The 20,030-nt window shown below is 41.2% G+C and overlaps 1 protein-coding gene and 1 long non-coding RNA gene across 2 annotated transcripts; both read left to right on the top strand.

The window, feature by feature from the left end:
- Nucleotides 1–89: 89 nt before the first annotated feature.
- LOC122532657 lies at nt 90–1,185 on the top strand. The gene is made up of 3 exons (XR_006307549.1): nt 90–359; nt 457–634; nt 747–1,185. It is a non-coding gene; the product is annotated as an uncharacterized LOC122532657 (long non-coding RNA).
- Nucleotides 1,186–1,264: 79 nt separating this feature from the next.
- Nucleotides 1,265–19,822, top strand: LOC122532660. The gene is made up of 4 exons (XM_043661640.1): nt 1,265–1,286; nt 1,425–1,456; nt 1,657–1,788; nt 19,205–19,822. Exons 1-4 carry the CDS (start codon nt 1,265–1,267, stop codon nt 19,403–19,405), a joined length of 387 nt encoding a protein of 128 aa, XP_043517575.1. The 3' UTR covers nt 19,406–19,822.
- Nucleotides 19,823–20,030: the final 208 nt, after the last annotated feature.

Here is a 20,030-nt window from a genome sequence, read left to right as displayed (position 1 = left end):
GAGCGCGTGTGTAAATCACGAGGATGAAACGAGGTAAGAACGAGAGACGTGCGACGTCAATTCGAATATAAGTATCCGACTCGACGTGAGTGCCAACCAGATAGCTCGACGCGCGAGAACCGTCTGCCGCGCGCTTTGCTTTCGGCCCACTTCGTGAGACATCGGCAGCAGCCGAGATCGCCCGAACGCCCCGATCCCCCGATAGCGCCGTTTGATATCGTCCACGGTGTACCTACTTTCGTACTTTCGTGCCTAACCTACGTACACACGCACTTCACCGTACAGTTGCTATTATGTGTTTATTACATGTGTACACGTTCCTATCCACGATTTTCTACCAAGAGAATGGACTTGGAAATGTATGTGTTGTTCTCTCTTTCTTTTTTTAGTATTTCTACGTTCCCGATTTTGACGGTTACGCGCGTATTTTAACGACGTTTTTTGACGTTTTTTTAGGATTAGTGAATCTCAACAAACATGTTTGTGCTTCATTTCAATGGCAGTCTTTTGTTAATGACAAGTCGGCTGTGACTTTTGTAATTACTAATTGAGGCAATTATCCTTTCGCTGTTGCACAACTGTAGGTTATGTAATTTTTACAATTTTTAAGAAGACGGTTCTCGAGTTTAAAGAGGTAAGAATGAATTAATGTAGAGTGGGATATCAAAGTAAGTATAAAATTATTTTATTCAATATTGGAGTATTCTCAATCAGTATTTTATTGGAATTTTTATTGTATTGTTTAGTATAAATAAAGATACCGCATATAAAGCATATCGCATCTGACGCCATGTTTTTATCTACGTATGACACTTTCGTGTCAAGTCAACAAATCGATATATCGCAAGTCAACTTTTGAAGAAAGAGGATAAATAGTTGAATATTCGAATAATAAGTGGAAGTAAGTGTTTTGGAAGTAGATACGTATCTACTATAGCACGCTCATAGCTTGTTCATCGATAGTGTCATACTTTCATTGACCTTTTCATCTATTGCGCGTTTGTTTCTTTCCATACCGCGGATACAAATATGTATTTAATTCCTACCTAACCTAATTCTTTTTGATGGTACGATAAGTTCTGTGAAAGTTTTACAAATCGTAAGCAGTATGAAAGATCATGGCATTCAATAAAAACTGTGATTTGTATCGTATACATTTACGGTTACTAGAAAGTTTTTATTTTGGTAAAAGTTTCATGTTCAAGAATTATTAGCCACGATTAAGACAAAAAAGTAAGAACTAGTTTCACGGTCTGAAGGTTATATGGTCGAGGAACAAATTATTGGTAAGAAAAGATATATAGACATGAATTTAGTTTCTAATTGCTAGCAAATTTTTAGATAAAAACTTATACTTATTCTATACTTACAAAACATGATATTAAGAAGTATAATTTAGAAGAAAATAAAACTATGATCCATAGGTGTACGTGATAGGCCTAATAAAGAAGTTATCGTGATACCAGAGGAAAAGGGGGGAAAAAAAAGAAACCAAAACCTATGTCAAGATAGAAAGGATCGTACGCAGATAGGTACGATATGGTATAACGGGCGATACTGTTGAACCAGATGCAACCACGAAACGTGCAACTGTATCGCTATGTGCATTATGACAATGCTTTCCTATCGATGTTTACCCGACGATAACGTTGCTAGGTCTTACGAATACGATTCTACATGATGGCGTACGTGACCGATATGTCGAAGGCGTGCCGTCTGGGACTACAGAAGCTGCAACAGCACATACCAAGGAGACGTACTAAGAACCGTAGTTCCGGAATTTATCAGGTAAGATAGTATCCACTTCCAGCGTACACGATACATACATGTTATATGGATGAAAATACAGGTCCCAGCGCGTACACTTTTAACTGGCGCACTTAAAAGTTTTACGTTCCTTTTACAATGAGTTTTAGCACGAAATGTAAATTCATTTCCTTTCCTTTAAAGTTCCACTTGAGATAGATAGCAATTTAAAGTTTTGCGGCACGTGTAGGGGAACATAGAGAAATTTTCAGTCGAAATCTCATTTTGAATTCCATTACCTTCCTTTTTTCCTCCACTTTAAAATTTAATTCCTTCGAGGATTTGTTAGAGTCAATGTTTAACCATTAAAAGATCAATAGCAATCAGTGGTAATTCGGTTAGGCAAACTAGTAAATCGTTACAAACCGTTAGCAAAGTTTTTACATTTGTTTCTCTTTCGGAACGTGAAATTAGGTTTATCGTACGGTTGAATTATAACGAACGGTGATCATGTTAACGTTAACGTTATCGTTAAAGTAGTTATGAATAGTAAGATCTTTAAAGTGAAGTTCTAGTTTGCGGTCAAGCAATCTCCGTACCAGACCATCGTTTCTGCATCACGATAGAGGAACACTTCTATGGATTCAGCTAATCGAGTTGGCAACTATTGTGTAGGCACACACGTACATATAATCATGTTACCAGCAGGCAGTCGAACCCGTTGCCGTCGTCCAAAACGACCATACGAATAGCAACATGTAATAATACTTTTATTGCATGTGCATGTTATAATATAAGCAAGGTGGAACCCTACGTGGGAACCGTGATTATTTTACTAATAAATGAAGAAATTTTTTCCTTATGCTATAAGGTTTATAGTCTTGAAACAAATGTTTGCTTATTATAATGTTGTACGTGTGTGTGCGCACGTTAAAATGCTCAAGTGAAATCTAAATTACATTGGTCTATCAATATCCTTTGTGATGAATATGGCGAAGCAAAATTTAGAGTCACTAATTTTTTCTTTGATTAATTACTGGTAACTATTATCGCTGAAATGTGGATTAACAATAAGAAACGAGAAATGCTCGTGTAACTATGATGTCTATCGATTATTCGAACATGTATCAAAACATTTTCAATTACTCTTTATGCGTGAAAAAATATCCGACGTCAGAAATTTCTGTATAACATATTGCGCAGTGTTTTTTTCTATTAGCACCGAATTTGTTGCTGCTGTAATCAACTTTACTTGTTCAATCAATTTATATGATATGAATGCTTAGCCATTGCTTTGATTAGCGGAATCCTTTCAATTTAGTCGAGCGAGCAATCGTAGACCGTTCTGAAGCTGATTTGATATAAATACATTCAGTACACATTTATGCTAATATCGTGGTTATGATATACTATACCTATGTATAATAATTTTCAGTTAACTGCACCGTGATTAGAATTAATTACGATGTCAATGGCCGCGTTATAAAATCTAGACAGCGTGGGGATAGAGCACGGAAGATAAATTAACACTGGTTGTTCGTTGAGCGATCAAATTTGGTTATTGGCGGCCGTAACTTTTTTTTAACCGTATGTATTTTTTACGGTGCGCGTGTATCTACTTCGATTACATCGACTATCGTGGAGTTATTCTCACGATGGGAACCGTAAAAGCTTAAAAATTGTGTGTTGCGGGACATTGACAATTTTACCAACACGTTTTAAAAGTTGCATGCATACACGCGTATCTGTGTACACACATAGCTGTATATCTGTATATCGGTCTTAAAAAGTTATTGAGGCTGGGATTACGGGTGTAAAAAAGTTGGGAGCAAATACTTTACTCTTCAATGTAGGCATTTCCTCATACAAGCGTACACAGCTTACAAAATACTCGGTCTTTCACTAACGATATTGCCCTTTTTTTTTTATACAAAGTAGCCGTTACTAGAAAAGAAGAAAAATATTTTATGCCTCTTAAGTTAGTTTAGCAAATAATTGAAGAGCATAAAGTCACAGCTCTTAACATCTAATAGGTGTGTTACCTGAGAAGTTAGTTCTAATGAGAATATGTATGCGATGCTATTAAGAATATTAGCATTTATCATCATACTACGAGTAAGAACATTACGCAAAAATAGGTTAACTGTTTCCAGGCTGTTTTAACTGGATTACTATTATGCTCTTTACACGGTAGACGATTTCAGAATTATAGTTAATACCGCTTTCGTGGCTCTGTTTATTCCTTTATCTGTAGCTGAGAAAAAGTTCGTGTTCGTTTGTTAGATATTTAACGGGAAACATTGACTGAAATAAATTAAAATTGCTGGAAATTTGAAATTAATATCGCCAAAAATTGTCCACCTCGTTCCGTTTTGAAAAAACTACATTGTTAACGGAATTCATAAAAAAAACAGTTTCACAATTAGAAAACAATTTACCAAGTTCCCCTTAAATCTTAAATTGGGAGAAAAAATTCGCACTGCGTAAAAATCTGTGTTAAAAAAAAAAATCGTTGAACGCAGATTTTAACATGTATCGGTTACATCAGTAACGGGCAAATAATGGCGATACGTGAATCGATAAAAATCGGGCTATTTCACCGCCAAACGGGTATCACTGGCTTAAATTCGTACTACAACACTTCTATCGCGATTTAATTTAAACCAAATTAAATATCGAATACACATGAATTACAAGCGTGCATTAATGTGCTCGTTCGGACGTTTCAATCTCGCTTCCGTGTTCATTTAATTCTCTGTTCTCTGAATTTATATCTTAGCGACGACAATGGTTTTTGTACATACAGCTAGACGAGCATACAAAATCATTGATCGATACATAATAGATACATAATAGAATTGATCGTTGATGGTTATTTCTGGTTATTTGGTTATCTTTTGTCATTCTGTTGTAAGTAATATTAAATTATTTCTTGTGCTTGCGAGAGCCAATAAGTTCCGTTTTGAGCTCATATGGACATTCTACGTATACACGAAGAGGCGTTTAATATTGCCCAGTGTGTGCATAAATCGCGAATTGCTGCCCTCTGAGTTAGTAGCAGCGGATGTAGATATTAAAATATCCTGGATACCTATCGTGCACGTATAGGTATATATTACTCGAAACTCAAGGTTTTAGTTTCCTACGGATTAAACGCTTGGTATTCGTCGGGAAATTGTATGTACATACATACATAGAAGGAAAGAAAGCAGCATAATTCACGAATTCCGACTCGTATTATAATATGCTTTTTTCATTTGCAACAGGACTGCATTTTTCTTCTCTCTTCCTTTTTTTTCTTTTTTTCATCTAATCGAATAATTAAGTTTCGCAAATTTTACATAGATATCGTTCGTTTCGGCCTATCGGAAATTGGGAAGCATAATTAGATTACATGCCTGTACTAAATTAAACCTACAAATCATGGAAGAATCGATCCACCTATTCGCGTATAATCTCCAGTGATTAAGAACCGGATATACGTAGATATTACTAGGGGATTCTCGCGTCCGCTCCGCATAATTTCGAGCTGTTTATTGTCTCTAAACCAACGATCAAATAAACCCTAACAAATCTTTCGATATTACGTTCGATAAAGATTTCTAACTTCATGTGATGTCAGTATCACTGAATTTAACACGAATTTGTCTAAACAAATATAAAACTCGATAAATTGGAATTAGTGAAACGAGAGGATGGACAAGTTAAGAACATGGGCGAGTGGACAGGGTGACGATGTTTTACCTGATGACGAATACGTTTATCCCCCCTGAAGCTCACAGACCCGTTAATTATTTCTAACTAGTTAGCCGGTGCCATAGTTGATTGATGCAACCACAAACACTGAATTAGAGTTCTCGGCGTACGCTGACCACCGTGCGGAAATTGCATTTCGATGACAAGCGCAAAATATTAATGGGTGATACGCGGCATCGCGTCGTTATGTAATACCTGAGTACTTCGGCGTGGTCCTCTGTAGGGCTAGAAATTGGGCGCAATTGTGGAATAATTGTGCACAATGGCGTCGCGAAAATATTAACGATTCAGTGAATACGGCCGCGTGTTTGCACGTCGTCGAAGCACGACGTGAGCCTGGCCGGTGAAGCGAGAATCATGAATGTCAGCAACAGGCAAAATGTATGCGTTTTGCAAATCATAGATCGTCGATGCTTGTGATAAAATTGCATGCTGCTAATCAACGATCGTTAACGTTGAGCATCGTTGAACGATCAATATGATTAAATATATATCTGCTATTTATTATTTGTTGTTACGGCGCGGTAAAACGAATTTCTGCCAACGATATTTTAAATCGTTCGATTACGTGGCTCGATGGAAATTAAAAGTCTTCCATTCAACGTTCGACAGCTATTTCTCGTCAAGTGTCTATCAATTGTGTCCTGATTCGTTGAAATCCAGCCGCGATACGTGCAAAAACGTAGCAACGGCCGCGAAACTTACACACGTCAAAAGGGAACATTAACTGCACTCACTTTAAAAGGATACCAGTCCACACAGTCGGACGATCGATCCACTCCTGTGTATCGTATGGGCATAATCGCATTTGCATGCTGTACTTTGATATAGCGCGCCCGTAAAATCCTCTTTCGAATGTTCAATGAATAGTGCTATTACTGCTGCGCATCGCGATCTCATTCGTCAAATGCGTACGAAATCGTTAGTTCTCGCTTGTACGGACAAATTTTTAGGGACACATTGTCGTAACTCCGATTGGCGACACGTAGCTAGCTGTTGCCAAAATTCGATCGTGAAATTTACACAACCGATAAATTTCGTTCTTCGCGCCCCTCTTGCCCTCCTCTGCTGTTGAATTTCCGCAGTTAGTTGAAAGTTTCGTTTAGAGAGGCAATCAAGGAAAAAGAAGCCGGGTGGAGAGGTCGAGAAGCACGTATCGTGGATAAGTTTGTAACAACTTCGGGGATCAAGCTCATGTCAGATAATATGACGAATGTTGCCGGTTAAAACTCGAGATCGTGCATCAAGCGGATTACACATCGAAGAATGTCAGAAGGTTACGCCAGCTATTTCGTCGCGAATCGAATATCGGAGTTGAGATTCAATTTCATAGCAGCAAGTACATACTTGAAACGATTGCGCGAATCCGGCTCGTTCAAAAAGAAAAATCTCGCTCGTTCTAATTCCGAGCGGAAGATTAGCGAGCACCGAGGTAATCAGATTATCTTAGTTTAAAATCGTGTCTTCCATTTGTTTCCTCTCTTGTTCCCTGCTAATGACCAATGGGATGTAGCAATTGCCAACCGGATAGCAATCGTTTCCCTTATATAGCAAATAGGATTCGCGTGGTAATTCATCTGTATCATTCGGGCGATATCTCTGGCCGTTAAGCTTTTAAATACTAAATACTAAAGCTATTCTATTAGATTTCCGAATTGAAATGATTTTGGAACATTAGTAACTCCGGCGTGGATTATGCACGGAAATGGAGCCGGTTAATGGAATTTCAAATCTCGTTGGAAATTGGTTACATTCATTGATGATACTTTAAATGGTAATAATAGTGGTAGCAGTCGTAGTAAGAGTAATAATAATTTACTTGGAATGTCGTGAGTGTGTAATAATTTATGGAAAGTCGTATATGGCGTTAAATATTTATCGAATGAAACGGCTATGTTCTGTAAGCCAGTGTCAACAGCTAGCTGTATAATTTTGATCGATTATCTGATCGTGCAGTGACGGATACCGGCCACATAACCATGTAAATCAATAAACGTACGGCTCGAACCTGACAAATACACGCTAACGATTCTTAAGCGATGGAGAGTCGGCTCCAGGAAAAATACTAGATTCGCGAACGACTGTACAGGCCGTCGTTTCCATGATTACTAAATTTCCCGCGGTCTGTTGTCACACGAAAAGTGACTTTCTATCCACTCAGCGATACAATGTATAATTCATACAATGTGATCTTATAAGGAAGCCGATAATTGGATATATGAAGGCCCTATTGAATTCCATGTGCTTGTCCGTCTGGCTTCGATTTTCAATATTTGGTTTTGACAGGAACTTGCTTTTCACGACACAATACTTCGCGTATATACGCATAATACAATCGAACGGGATTAAATCGAATTCTTTCGTGCGTACATGTTGTTTCTCTCTTTCGATTTCAATCCCTTCACGCTTACGCGAAGCTTCATTAATTTAACGATCCTCTCCATTGTAACGAAGATTACGTCACAATCATTTTTTTCTCCCCGCGCGCCAATTTTTTGCGATATTCGAGCACGAGTCGAACGGACAGACGCGAGCGAACGATTGTCAGAGATCAGTTTAATTCACGCAAGAGAGAAAACTGACGCAGTTAATAATAATAAGCAACAAGCCGCAATCCGCGTAATAGTTGTTGGCCAGCGTTTCGTTATCTTCGTTATTTTTTTTTTTTTTTAGTACGCCAACCGCGTTGCAACGTTCAAACATGTCGAAATAAAAACGATGAAACGTAGGTTAGTAAAATCGATTGGAACCGTGACGAGATAACGCACCTCATGCGAAATCACGAAGTTATATTCGACCACTCTGTTTTCCTTTGAACTGCGAGTACAAGTTGATACACGGAAAAACAGAGCGGATCTTGTTAGTCCAGATAGGGGGCAAGAAAGTGGAAAAGCTCTGGCCAGAGAAACTCTGTGGCCTTTCCTTACCTGGCCTAATTATATGAAACTGTAATTCGACGTGCTAGCCACGGAGAAAAAATCCCTGAGGTAGGTACGACGTAAATTACCGGACTGTGGTCAAATTATTAAAAAAGTCTTGCTTAATTCCGCGCGGAGAGAATTATTTGCGGTCTCGTTTTAAAGAATAATGCAACCATTTTTTATAGTTAGTTTCAAATTTAGTTGGTGGCATTTAATTAAAATCACTTTATCCACGCTGCTTTTAATTTTTCATTTGGCAAATTGTTATTTTCATTTCGTTTTGTTTCCATTCGTTCCTGGCGACTCGTCTGTCAATTAAGTCGACAAATGGACCGATCCGTTGATTCGAGAAATTAGTCGAGGCACCAGCTGTATAAAAGACGTTCATCATTAGAGTCGTTGCAGAGGGGTCGTAGCATTTCCTTCGTTTTCATCGGCCGAATCGAACAACTAATAAGCGGCTTCGAACGAATCGAGTCCGAGTTCTATCAATATAGCACAAACTCAGGTGCATTATTACTTTTCGAAGCGCCATTGAATAAATCCGTGGCCTAGTTTTATTGTCCGTCTTATACTTTGGCGAATTCCACAAATCTAGCAGGCAGTAGATAACCGATAGGCGCGATGTAAAAATCGATCGTCCGTTCGGATGCTGATTGGAAATTATTTACGCCTGTGGCTTCAATTCGACCGCTTAGCCGTAGCCGATGAATTTATTGAAATCCTGGATATCGATTGGAATTACGCGTCCACCATCATTTTCAGCAGGGATATTCCATTCACTGCGAACAAACGTGAAACGAAATACAGCTTTTCGTAATAACAACAAACGAAAAATTGAATCGAAAACGATGTCGTCCATAGTTCTTCGTGGTTGCGTAAGTTCTCGGTGAAAATTGAAAAAGAGTTGGAGAAGAGTAAAAGTACTCGTAGAAACGCGACACGAGCTGCGTCGAAAAATTTCGGAAAGGAATAAACAAAGTAAATTTCTGCTGCCGCTGTAACAACACTGGCGAGGTTATTCGACACTAGAAATACGACCAACAGACGGTGTCTCTAAAATTTACTATTTTCATCTCGTGAAATGAAACTTTTGGCATCACAGCCATTTTCTTTCATTTCTTTGTCGCGGATGCCACGGCACACATCGTTGGACGATTCACATTCCGATAAAACTCAAACGAGATCCTTCTCGTATTTAATCTAGAAAACATTTTACATCTTCCGTTTTCGTTCTACGTCACGCGTTATGTATTTCGTGAAAGATATTCCGTAATATCGTAGCACGCGGATACCCCTGACCTTTTCAACTAGGAAGTGTGTGATGTAAGAGCAACGTACACTAACTCCTCGAAGTTCTGCTCAATCATGAATTACGTATCGTAACATGCTTCGTAATTAACGCTTCCGTCTGACAAAATGAAACTTGTTGTCCTTCTGCGTTAACCTATGTCCATACTTACAATGTCATACAAACGTAAAGTAGCGGAACAAACAAAACCAATAATTCTTGAATCGCAATTTTAAAATCAATTATCTTGGGAAGCATGTTTGATCAAGACAATTTGTTACGACAATATCTTGGTAAAGTGGTTTTGGTCATTTAATATATTCTTGTCAATTGTTCCCTCTGATTATACAAAGGATTATAATTGAAGTACTTCGAGCGGTGTCAGTGATGTAATCGTGCGTGCAGATAGATCGCCAGACGACCGAAAGAATTTCACGGGAAAAACAGAAACGGTGAAAAGGAAACGTATAACTTCGGTAAACGAAAGAGCAACGGAAAGAAGGTGGCAAGAAGTACCATCGATTCCCTGGCAGTACATCCGTGTAATCCGGGCTATCCGCGAGTCGACTTTTTATTGCCAGGTCGACTAATTTATCTCCCTAAGCCCTGGTGGCGTCTCATACATAAATCCTACTGACCGTCTCTCTGTACCATCGTCTCCTTCCAGCTCTGGTCATCGTGCGCGCCAGCTGAGTCGCGTCAGCATTCACTTGCCTTCTTCTCTCCTCCCTTCTTTCGTCCACTCTTCTGCAAATTAGAGGAACTCTTCCGAGTGAACTCGTAACATGACAAAAAAAAAAAAAAAGAAAGAACACACACACACAATGGTTCTCCATCCATACTATAAGAGATCAAGTTAACCCATTGGGACGCTTAATTTTCTTACATCGTTCCTCGGGGATATTCCGGAGACCAGCTCGCAAAATCGAGATTGCTCTGCTACTCACGGCAGTTGATCTAAACGTCTCACGTACGTGTTCCCGCTATTTCACCGTAATTACACATTAAATGTACAAGGATCAAGTAAAACACGGTAATAATTTTAATAGATATCCGATTACTTGACGAATGAAATCAGTTTCTGATTATTTACGTAGCAACGAGAGCATACTAACGTCGCCTGACCTGATTTTCACGGTAGCAATGGCAAAAGCATGCGGCGAAAGCATTAAAATCCAAAAAGGAAGTGGGCGAGCGAAACATAATGAGAACATTATGGCGTGCCTGGTAGGCTTTTAAGTACCCACCGCTTCTACCCAGGGATCCTTAACTCCAATCCCTCTTTACGCGGCGCAATGTCCTCTCTACATGCATGTTCCGGATTCTGTCAGTCGAGAGCAACTATAATTCTGTTATACGATGTAATCGACCACGTGTAACAAGCGTGGTAGCTGCGTCCAAAGTTTTGCGCAAGGATTCGTAAATTCCCGTGCAATTTCAAATAGACTTGACCCGCCGTGTTATTCGTTTCACCTCGGCTTTTCGATTCGGAATTGCGCAAAGTTGAGGAAAAAGACATTTAAATTAATTAGACGTTCATTTGGATTTTATAACGGTATGGTATTTTTTATATCTATCACTGTTACACGAGTCGTTCGCGTATCCATAAGAGAGGAAATTTAAAGTATAAAAACGGTGATTTCGTTCGTCACACCGAATACGAGTATTATCGTTTCAGTCGTTCTACTTTAACCTTGGCGGGAAACCCGGTTCATTAATAGTATAATGCAGGGCTACATTTCGTGTGAACACATTAATTAACGAATATCGATAATGCCGCTAAAGTAACAGTATTCTGTTTATTCGAAAATGTACGATAGTTTGTCAGTTCGAAACTAGGTTTTTCTCGATCAATTTATCCATCCACAAATATTTTCTACGAAACTCCTACAGACACTTTCGAGTTTTCAGATTAATATCGTCGTCGGTGTCAGGACGAATTTCTAAAACGCAATCACATTTAAAAATGTAATGGTTTTTCCAGAGTCAAATTGTATCGTGCCTGACCTAAATGTTCTCACCGTGTCATTTATAGATGATATTTTTTCTTTTTTTTTTTTCTTTTTTATGTACGTGGAACGTTGTTATATAATCGGTGTCTCTGCCAGACCCTCATCAATCATCAATATCAGCTGCCAAAACTATTACTATATATATAGAGTTGTGCGAGCAAACATACCGTAAAAGCGTTTCATCCTGGTCACGGTTTTCGTTATTCTTTTTTTTTTCTTCTTTTTTTTTCCAACCGCTGCTATAAAACGTGTATTCGAGAACGAGAGTAATAAAGTATCACGGAAAAAATGATCGTGCTCGATGATGCAGCGATGGGCCGCTTCATCTTTCCAGCAGCTTTATAGAGCAAACGCCGAATACGTTTATAAACACGACTGCTGATAACGCGTATTTTATTGGTGCTTGAGGAAAATGGAGTAACCACCCAAAGTTGATCGCACGTTCAGCGTGCCCTTCTGTCTTAATTTCGTACCAGGGCTTATCGTAGCCCACTGCTGCTCTTTGCTCGCCTTCTCCCTTCCTTCTTGCTTTTTTCTTTTTTTCTTTTTTCTCTCGAATTATATAAAATGTAAGACACCGGAGAGTCACCGTGGCGGCAGCGTTCGAGATTCTAGAGCCCTTTTTTAAGTGGCCCCCGCCAGTTATCTCGGGCAGAGTACAGCTTTGCATAACGATTATTACTTTCTTCCCAGCGAGGCTTTGACCGACTGCACGGAGTTCCTATCTTTTCTCGCGTCCCTACGGTCTCAATCGGCCAACCCTCCGGAGTCGAGTATTATCCGAGTCAATTTTTTTTCGAGAGAATTAGACGGTTAACTGTCGTATTATTAAGACATAGTTGCAACATCAGATAACCCCACGGGACGGTATAATTTCTTGCACGATAAAGGTTAACTTTAAGCTGAACGACTCAATTTCGTGGATACGCGCGAAAAGAACGTCCCACTTTGCTTTTCGTTTTTCAAATTTTTACGCGGATGGTCGCCTGGTTTTGTCACACTTATACGTCCACGACGTATTTAACCCGTTAGTTTGCGAATATGAAATAGGATAATGATTCATTGCGTTGAAGGGGAGGAATATTTCGTTCTGAATCTCCGGAGAGTGCACGGCGAACGTGTTAACAACCCGTCGTGTTTTGCCTGTCGTATTACCGCAGACCTAACCATTTTACGTAACAAAAACGTACACGTTCCACCAGCTGAATATATACTCCTCCATGTGTTTTTCTCGCGGTAACAGTACGCCGAGACCTACCACACTCGCAAACATCTAGCCGAAACATACATTGCACGCGCGCCGCAAACTGCGAACTAGTCAAGTATATCGGATAGGTGGTAGTTAAATATCACGATTTGGGGTAAGCGTGTTCACGCGATCGTTGCATGGATCGAGTTTTCGAGCGCAAACTTCATTGCGAAATTGCAAATTGAAATCCTTGTTAACCATATGATTCTCTGATTTCATGTACTTCAACGTTTGTCGTTGCTGGATACGCGCGAGTGCGGATCTAAATACCCGTGTCACATTATATTCGTATCAATTTGGACTGCGCTGTTAACTCGAAAATCGAAGATAAATTTCGCAATTGGAAAAATAATCTCGTCCAGTTGAAAAGAGAAAAAAAGAAAAGAAGACAAAGTCATTCGAATATTTCACGCGTGTCGGAGAATCAGCGCAACGGGACTGCGCTATTTATTTACCGATTTATCAGCTTCCCTCCGAGCTGATCGTTTTATAAACATTTGTCACGAGCAATCCAAGGCATACATCCAGCCAATGATCGATCAATCGCTTCGCCGGTGTGATTGTCCCTGCGATTTTCTTCGATGAACCATTCCGATTGAAAACAGCAGAGTGTGATTTAAAATTAAAATTCCACATTCGCCAAATGACAATATTATGTCGAACAGTTCGATCGTTCTCGGCATCGAGTTAAATAACAATGAATCTGGTTTTTCCATTCGCGAGGGGGAGCTTTTTCATTGGACCAGGCTGGACCTTTTCCTCTTCTCTCCGGTGGCAACGCGCGCCAATTAAATATGAGAACGGAATGTTTTTTTCCGAATTACGCGAGTTCACTTAACGTGTTTACACACCGTGGAAATCGCACCGTCGAAATAATAGGTGCGGCCCGATTGGCCGCGCTCGGCGCGTGTAGCTTTTAAAACAATTCGCGTAGCAGCATTCGATTCGACGAGCCAGCGGGACCCACCGGCTGCTTCAGAATCGATAGTCAATTTTGCGATCGGCCGCAAAGCTCACGCTAAAACAGATCTCCGTTCCGTCGATGAAACTTTCCATTAGCTTACTCGTTTCAAATTACACGGCGACTCGGCCGTTCGAGTCCCGGGACACACTTGGACGATAGAAAAAAAAAAAAAAAAAAAAATTTTCGGTCGCGCATCTCATTCGCTTCTCCGTCTACTCGCTAATTGTCCCCCTCGCGACGCGAATGGCTCTGCGAAGTTTCATAATCGACGAAGGGGAAGGAAATTCGGTCGCTCCGATACAACTGATACAGCTTCGATGATTATCCTCTCGAGTAAAATGTATTTCCGCGGTGAAAATGGAATCTGACAGGATATAACGGGTGGCGAAAGCTCGAGGTTCGTATATCGATTCGGAATTGAAGTACCTCCGTTGGTTACCATTTATTTTCGTTCGCGTTCCCTCTCTCTCTCTCTCTCTCTCTCTCTTTCTCTCTCTTTCGCCGTACTTCTAGCCCATGTATATACATATTTCTCTTATTTCGTTTTTCTTCGTAACATTTATTTATTCAGCGCTAATGAACGGAACCGGCGATAAAAGCGACACGTACTTCGATTTCGCGCGCCACTGCTCCCCCCCGTCTATAAATCAAACGCTTGACGGTCTTTCCCGGCTTTTTCTCGGTCTCTCCTTTTCCCGCCGCGCGCCAACTTTCATTCACTTTCGGCATATGAACCGAGACGTGCATGCGAGCGTTTATCACGGGAAGACTTTGACGTCGTGTCTTCCTTTTCCCTTGCCTCCGCAAAAGCGGCCGAACTTCGTGAGCGAAAAACATCGACTTCCGCTGAAAGTAACGCGACGACCTGCGAGTTATACAGCAAGTTGCTCCGATACGCGTAGCAAGTGGAACGCTTTCGTCAAAACGTTTCTGCGCGCCGCTGTAATTTTCCATGCCAGTGACATCCCGTTTCCTTCGATTATGTTTATAAAATTATGAAAAAAGAAAGAAGCCTTTCTCTAGAATGACAAACTCGAATTGGAAAATTTAACCTCCATGACAGTTGGAAGTCGATAGTGCCGTTTGTTAATAATTGAATAAAACGATAAGTGTAGCGAGGTAATCAGTGTAAAACAGTGGGTCTTGAAACCACGTCGTTTGATCGCAGGAGGGAAATTGCACGGGGGGAATTTGAGCTGGATGGCGTAGAGTTTAGAAAGGGAAGCGCCGAGGTGGGAAGTACAATTGCAAAAGTCAGTCTCTATTCCCTGTTACTGCTTAAGATACTAGTCTCTTCTGGATCAGTGGGCAAGCAGGCAGAGAGAAAGAGATCAATCTTCGACGTGCCGCACCTCGAAATGGATATTACCCTGGTTTCACGGCCCCGGAGGAGAGACACACCGATCCGATACCGGAGAGTTACGAGCGACTCTCACGGGGAAAGGTATGGTTTCACGTGATACCTTAAAGTTTAATCTCGATACGGTGTACGTCACCGCGTAGCACTTTCGAAGCCGAAAAACCAGGGCATTCTTTCCTCTCGATACCATTTCCAATAGTCGGGCCTATTTTCCATGTGATTGAGAACCTCGATTACCATTCGATTATTGAATAATTAATGAAAAGTCGGACGTTACTTTTATCTTTGTCTTTGCGAATTGTTTGAAATGCAATATCTCATTCCGTTTTCAAGCTCTTTCGTAGAGTCTTCTGCGCGAAGTGAAAGCGTGTAGTTTCAAAGCCGGGAGTATCGCACACGAGAGTGTGGCAATTTACGAAAATAATGCGGCGATGTAAGTGAATACGGTAAATGGCATGGAGTAATAATTCATTGAAGCTTAAGTGCAGGAGAGAAGAGCGACAGAAACGAAGGATTCTGCCGGATCAAGATTGCGGTTTCTCCCTTCGTCTTGCTGTGATCTGCATCGCTTAACCGTAGTGCCACGGCTACGATGCCATTCCCACCAGGCATGAAACTTTAAAGAGGGTACCAGGAACAGCGAGCTAGAGTACCCAGCAGAAAAAAAGAGAGAGGGAGAGGGAGAGAGACTCGTCGCCGACCGGAATCCCATTTAAAGACGTATTTCTAACGCATTTCCACCCTGGGAAACATGTCCGAGCTGGTTCGTGCCACCGTCGCGGTGAAAATACGTTGAGCAGATAAGCAAACCTATTTTTCCTAAATCCACCGTGCATCTAAATTTAAAAGATAACGTCGCGAGATGTGAGGGGAATTATTCTGGCTACACAATGAAATTATATCATACGACGGTGCGACATTGCAAATATTCTCAATATGTCTCCGTTAAAAATACGTTCGAATAATTTTCCAATTAGATTAAATCTAGTCGATCGGAAGCATTGAAAATACGTATTTTGGTGCGTGAAACAATAAAAACGTGGAAATAGATAGTTGGAATTTTGTGGAAACGATATTACATCGAAGCTTTGACTTGCAAGTAGAATAGATCGTCCATTGGTCAGACGGCACGAGTAAGCAGAGTTAGTTCATTTGTTCGCGACGTTCCACGAACTTTTCCACTTTCCATCGTATACATGTTTCTCGTAGCTTACTTGACAATTATCTTTTGCTTATAATTTTCCTTCTCAAAGTTTTTATAAAGGGATACCTTATCTTTTTTACACCATTCATTAGCGTAATTAATGGGAGACTTCTTTTTAGCTTTGTACAAATAGCGATGTCAAAGGCAGGGATATTCTTTCTAAAAAAAAAAAAATCATTGAATTCGTTGCAACAACTTTTGTCATTTTACGAAGAAATCTCATGGTTTGTAAATTAAATTCAAATAGTTTCAGATAACATCGAATATCTCTTGTAAATATCATTAATTTATTCTCGATGAAAATTACAATGATACGTGTAATTTTAATCGATGCCCGGATCGAATACTGATATAAAATTATCAGGAAGAATACTCATTACATGCGGATGGTTTAACGAAATATTTCTTTGGAACATTGACAATGCTCGCTTCGACGCAAATCGAAATTAGTCGCGTTGCAGTTGGGAAAATGGTGTGCAATTATTGCGAGAACGCGGTTACACGGCAATAACCATGCACGCTCGCCAGTTATTCGGTATTTTCTCGTTGGAAAGATTCTAATACATCTTGATTCGAATAATATGCAATTTCTCGTAACCTCGGTTATGTCGATATGCAAAATATGAGTAACAACATTGCCCTACATATTATTGTTGACTAATTTCATAGATTCACAAAAGTAATAACTCGAATAACTGTAGACAATTTATAATAATAATAATAATAATGGCAGTCGTGTCTCACTGCAACGTTAATGAAATTCCAAAATGTTTCACACGTACGATATATTCAATATACGTAAACGTACGTGATGTTTTCAGCGTTAAATGTCGAAATACTTTCGCGAGCCAATATAGCAACTGTGTATCGTCCGCCAGACAAACAACAGGCTCGATCGATCGACAGTCGTCAATCGACGCTGTCGTGATACACGTTCGACTATATTTCGACAAGGAGGAGCGTTCTACGGTAGGCGAGTACTCGATCAGCACGTCGAAGAGAGGAACGATGATAATACGGAAACGGATGACATATTTTGCATTTTATGCGGACGCTGCCATACCGCGACGCACTTACCCAGCTACCCCGTGTCATTGCAAACGATCGTACAGACGCTGGCAGGAACCCCGTTCGCAATATTTCTAAAAGCGCACTCCGATGGATTGTGGCTAACGCGTTCGCATTTTCATAAACCGGTTTTGTTTCGCTCGCGTTCGCTCGTCGAAAGATCGTTCCCTCCAGGATTCTTTCTTACAAATCACGGCACATATCTCACAATCACGATCACCATCACGGTTTAATAACGTCACGGGGCAACGAACAGCGAACGGGCAGCCGGCGAGAGATCCCATGAAAACGTACGAGCACCGGCTTGGGGATTAGGAGTAACTGCCTCTCTTCAACGATATACTGTTATCTTCGAAATTTAGCGAGTCCCGCGCCGGATAACTACGTACCCTCATTTATCGTTGTTTTCTCTTTTCAAACGTAGCTGCTCAGTTGCGAGTGAACGCAGGCGAAAGAGAAACGCAAGTATCATTTTCTTCCGAATTGTTCTTCACTCACTCTCCCTGTAACATGGCAAATTTTTTTCTCTACTCTCAACGATTTTTCATCGCATTTTTTGCACTTTCGCACAGGGCGTCAACATCGTTCCCCACGTGAACGAGTATATGTGTATATCTGAAATTTGCGGCCGCCTAAGACCACGGAACGAAGTTACTTCTGGGGAATGTTTTGGCTTAACGCTCGCGGGAAAAACCTACCGAAACAATAAACTTCCGTCCTTCCTGCTTCCGTGGAGGGCTTACGGTTTGACTTTTCGCGCTACCGGCTGTATAAAGCTCCGCGGACTAAGTGTTTTACTCTGTTATCCTCTTACTTCTTGCGCAGCCGTTTCCACGCCCGTGACCATCGCGAGAACGTCATTTTATTCGCGATGTTTTCATGTGTGCGTTTTTCAAACGGAATCGCCGTGCGTCGACCTCGGTATTACGCGGTTTTATGAAAATAAACTCCCTTTCTCTTTCTCTCCGTCTCTCGACGCAACTCTCGATGAAATTCAGTCCGATACGCGACGGCTGTATCGTCGTCAGCTTTTTTTTTTTTTTCAATTCCAGCCAGTTTTTAACCAGGCTAATCGTCCTGCTTCTGGAGATTTCGTAAACTTTGCCTAATAACCGAGAATTCGTTCGAAACGAGCGAACGTTCAGGCTCGCTCGTGAATTCGAATAGGAGGTGAACGACGGCGGCTGCCGTCGAAAACTCCCGGGGAAACTCTAAAGAGCCACTCGATAAGTTGATAGAACGAAGCATAAAAGCTAACAGTATCGCTTTACGATACCCCGCCGGCGAGTGAACGGCAGGTGATCCCTCGCTTTGAAATATCCTTCGAGACACAATACTCGCTTGGCCGAACGTTTAACACGCCGAATGTCTCTCTTCCCTGTTCCACGTCGGCAATCGTGAACGTTCCATGAGTTCTCTAATTAACGACAGCTCACGGCACGCAGCCAAGTGGCCAATAAAAAGGATCCAGAATGACACACATCCACCTACAAGTATTTCTTCTCCGGCCCTTCCTTCCTTCCGTGGTCTTCCTCGTTTCTTTCCTCCGTGCGACGTCTCTCTCACTTCGCGTGCACGCTTTTCACGTGCTGCTTTCGAGTGGTGTGCTTCACTTTTCTTCCTTTTTTTAAAGGGGAAACGCCAGCGAGCTGCTCGGAGCCGACAGCCGGAGTTTCCGGTCGCGAGTAACGTCTGCCTTTCGTCGGATCGTCCACGAAAACAGGGTTACGCTCGGGGAGAGGGACACACGCATGGAAATAGATGGCAGCGGCATTTGCATCTTCAAATCCGTTGTGATCCCGGTGTGACGAGGACGCGCGTTGACACGATGTAGACTGAATTTACTCGAGATAAGTAGACAAATACCGGCGGCAGTATCCGCCTTCGTGTAGCTACGTGCGTCGCTGCGGAAGATCGGGACTACATCCGTATCGATTGCCCATGCCTCAGGACCTCGTAATGCTGTTCCGACGAATTAGTATCTTGACGCTTGCCTGCCTTCTGCAAATACCTTAGACGCTGATTAGAGAAACGCAGCTGCGCGCGGTTAAATACAGAGCGAGGCCGTTTTCATCCTAATTATACGATGCTTTCGATTCTCAAGGACCATCACCAGGTTCCGTTTTCTTGCGTATTTCGTCGGGAAATGGTTCCCCCCTTATTCTTCTCTCTCTCTCTCTCTCTTTCTTCAATGTTTACGCGATGATTCTTTGTTTTCAACGAACGAACGGTCTGCGCGACGATTTGTACCGTCAAAGGGATCGGCGAACGTGGTCGTTTTGATTGATTCGATACGCAGAGCTGTCCGATGAGAGGTTATTCGCCGGCAAAGCGGAACATAATACCGATAGCCAGGTGTCTGCGTTCGCTCTTATCAATTTTACATATACAGCCTAGTTTTCCATTTGCCGTTCGGCTACCGCGTCACGCTACATTTAGCAATTACAGGCCGATCCGCG

The sequence above is a fragment of the Frieseomelitta varia genome, unplaced genomic scaffold, assembly GCF_011392965.1.
Source record: "Frieseomelitta varia isolate USP_RPSP 00005682 unplaced genomic scaffold, Fvar_1.2 scaffold_462, whole genome shotgun sequence".
NCBI lineage: Eukaryota > Metazoa > Arthropoda > Insecta > Hymenoptera > Apidae > Frieseomelitta > Frieseomelitta varia.
The sequence above is the reverse complement of the archived record's forward strand: the minus strand, read 5'-3'. Positions and strand labels throughout refer to the sequence as shown.

What these genes read in the sequence shown, in the direction of transcription:
- LOC122532660 (XM_043661640.1), top strand. Translation starts at nt 1,265, where the DNA reads ATGGTCGAGGAACAAATTATTG. An exon ending in GGCCTAATAAAGAAGTTATC is followed by an intron (nt 1,457 to 1,656) that starts GTGATACCAGAG and finishes TAACGTTGCTAG; the next exon opens with GTCTTACGAATACGATTCTA. An exon ending in GTAGTTCCGGAATTTATCAG is followed by an intron (nt 1,789 to 19,204) that starts GTAAGATAGTAT and finishes CTTTTTTTAAAG; the next exon opens with GGGAAACGCCAGCGAGCTGC.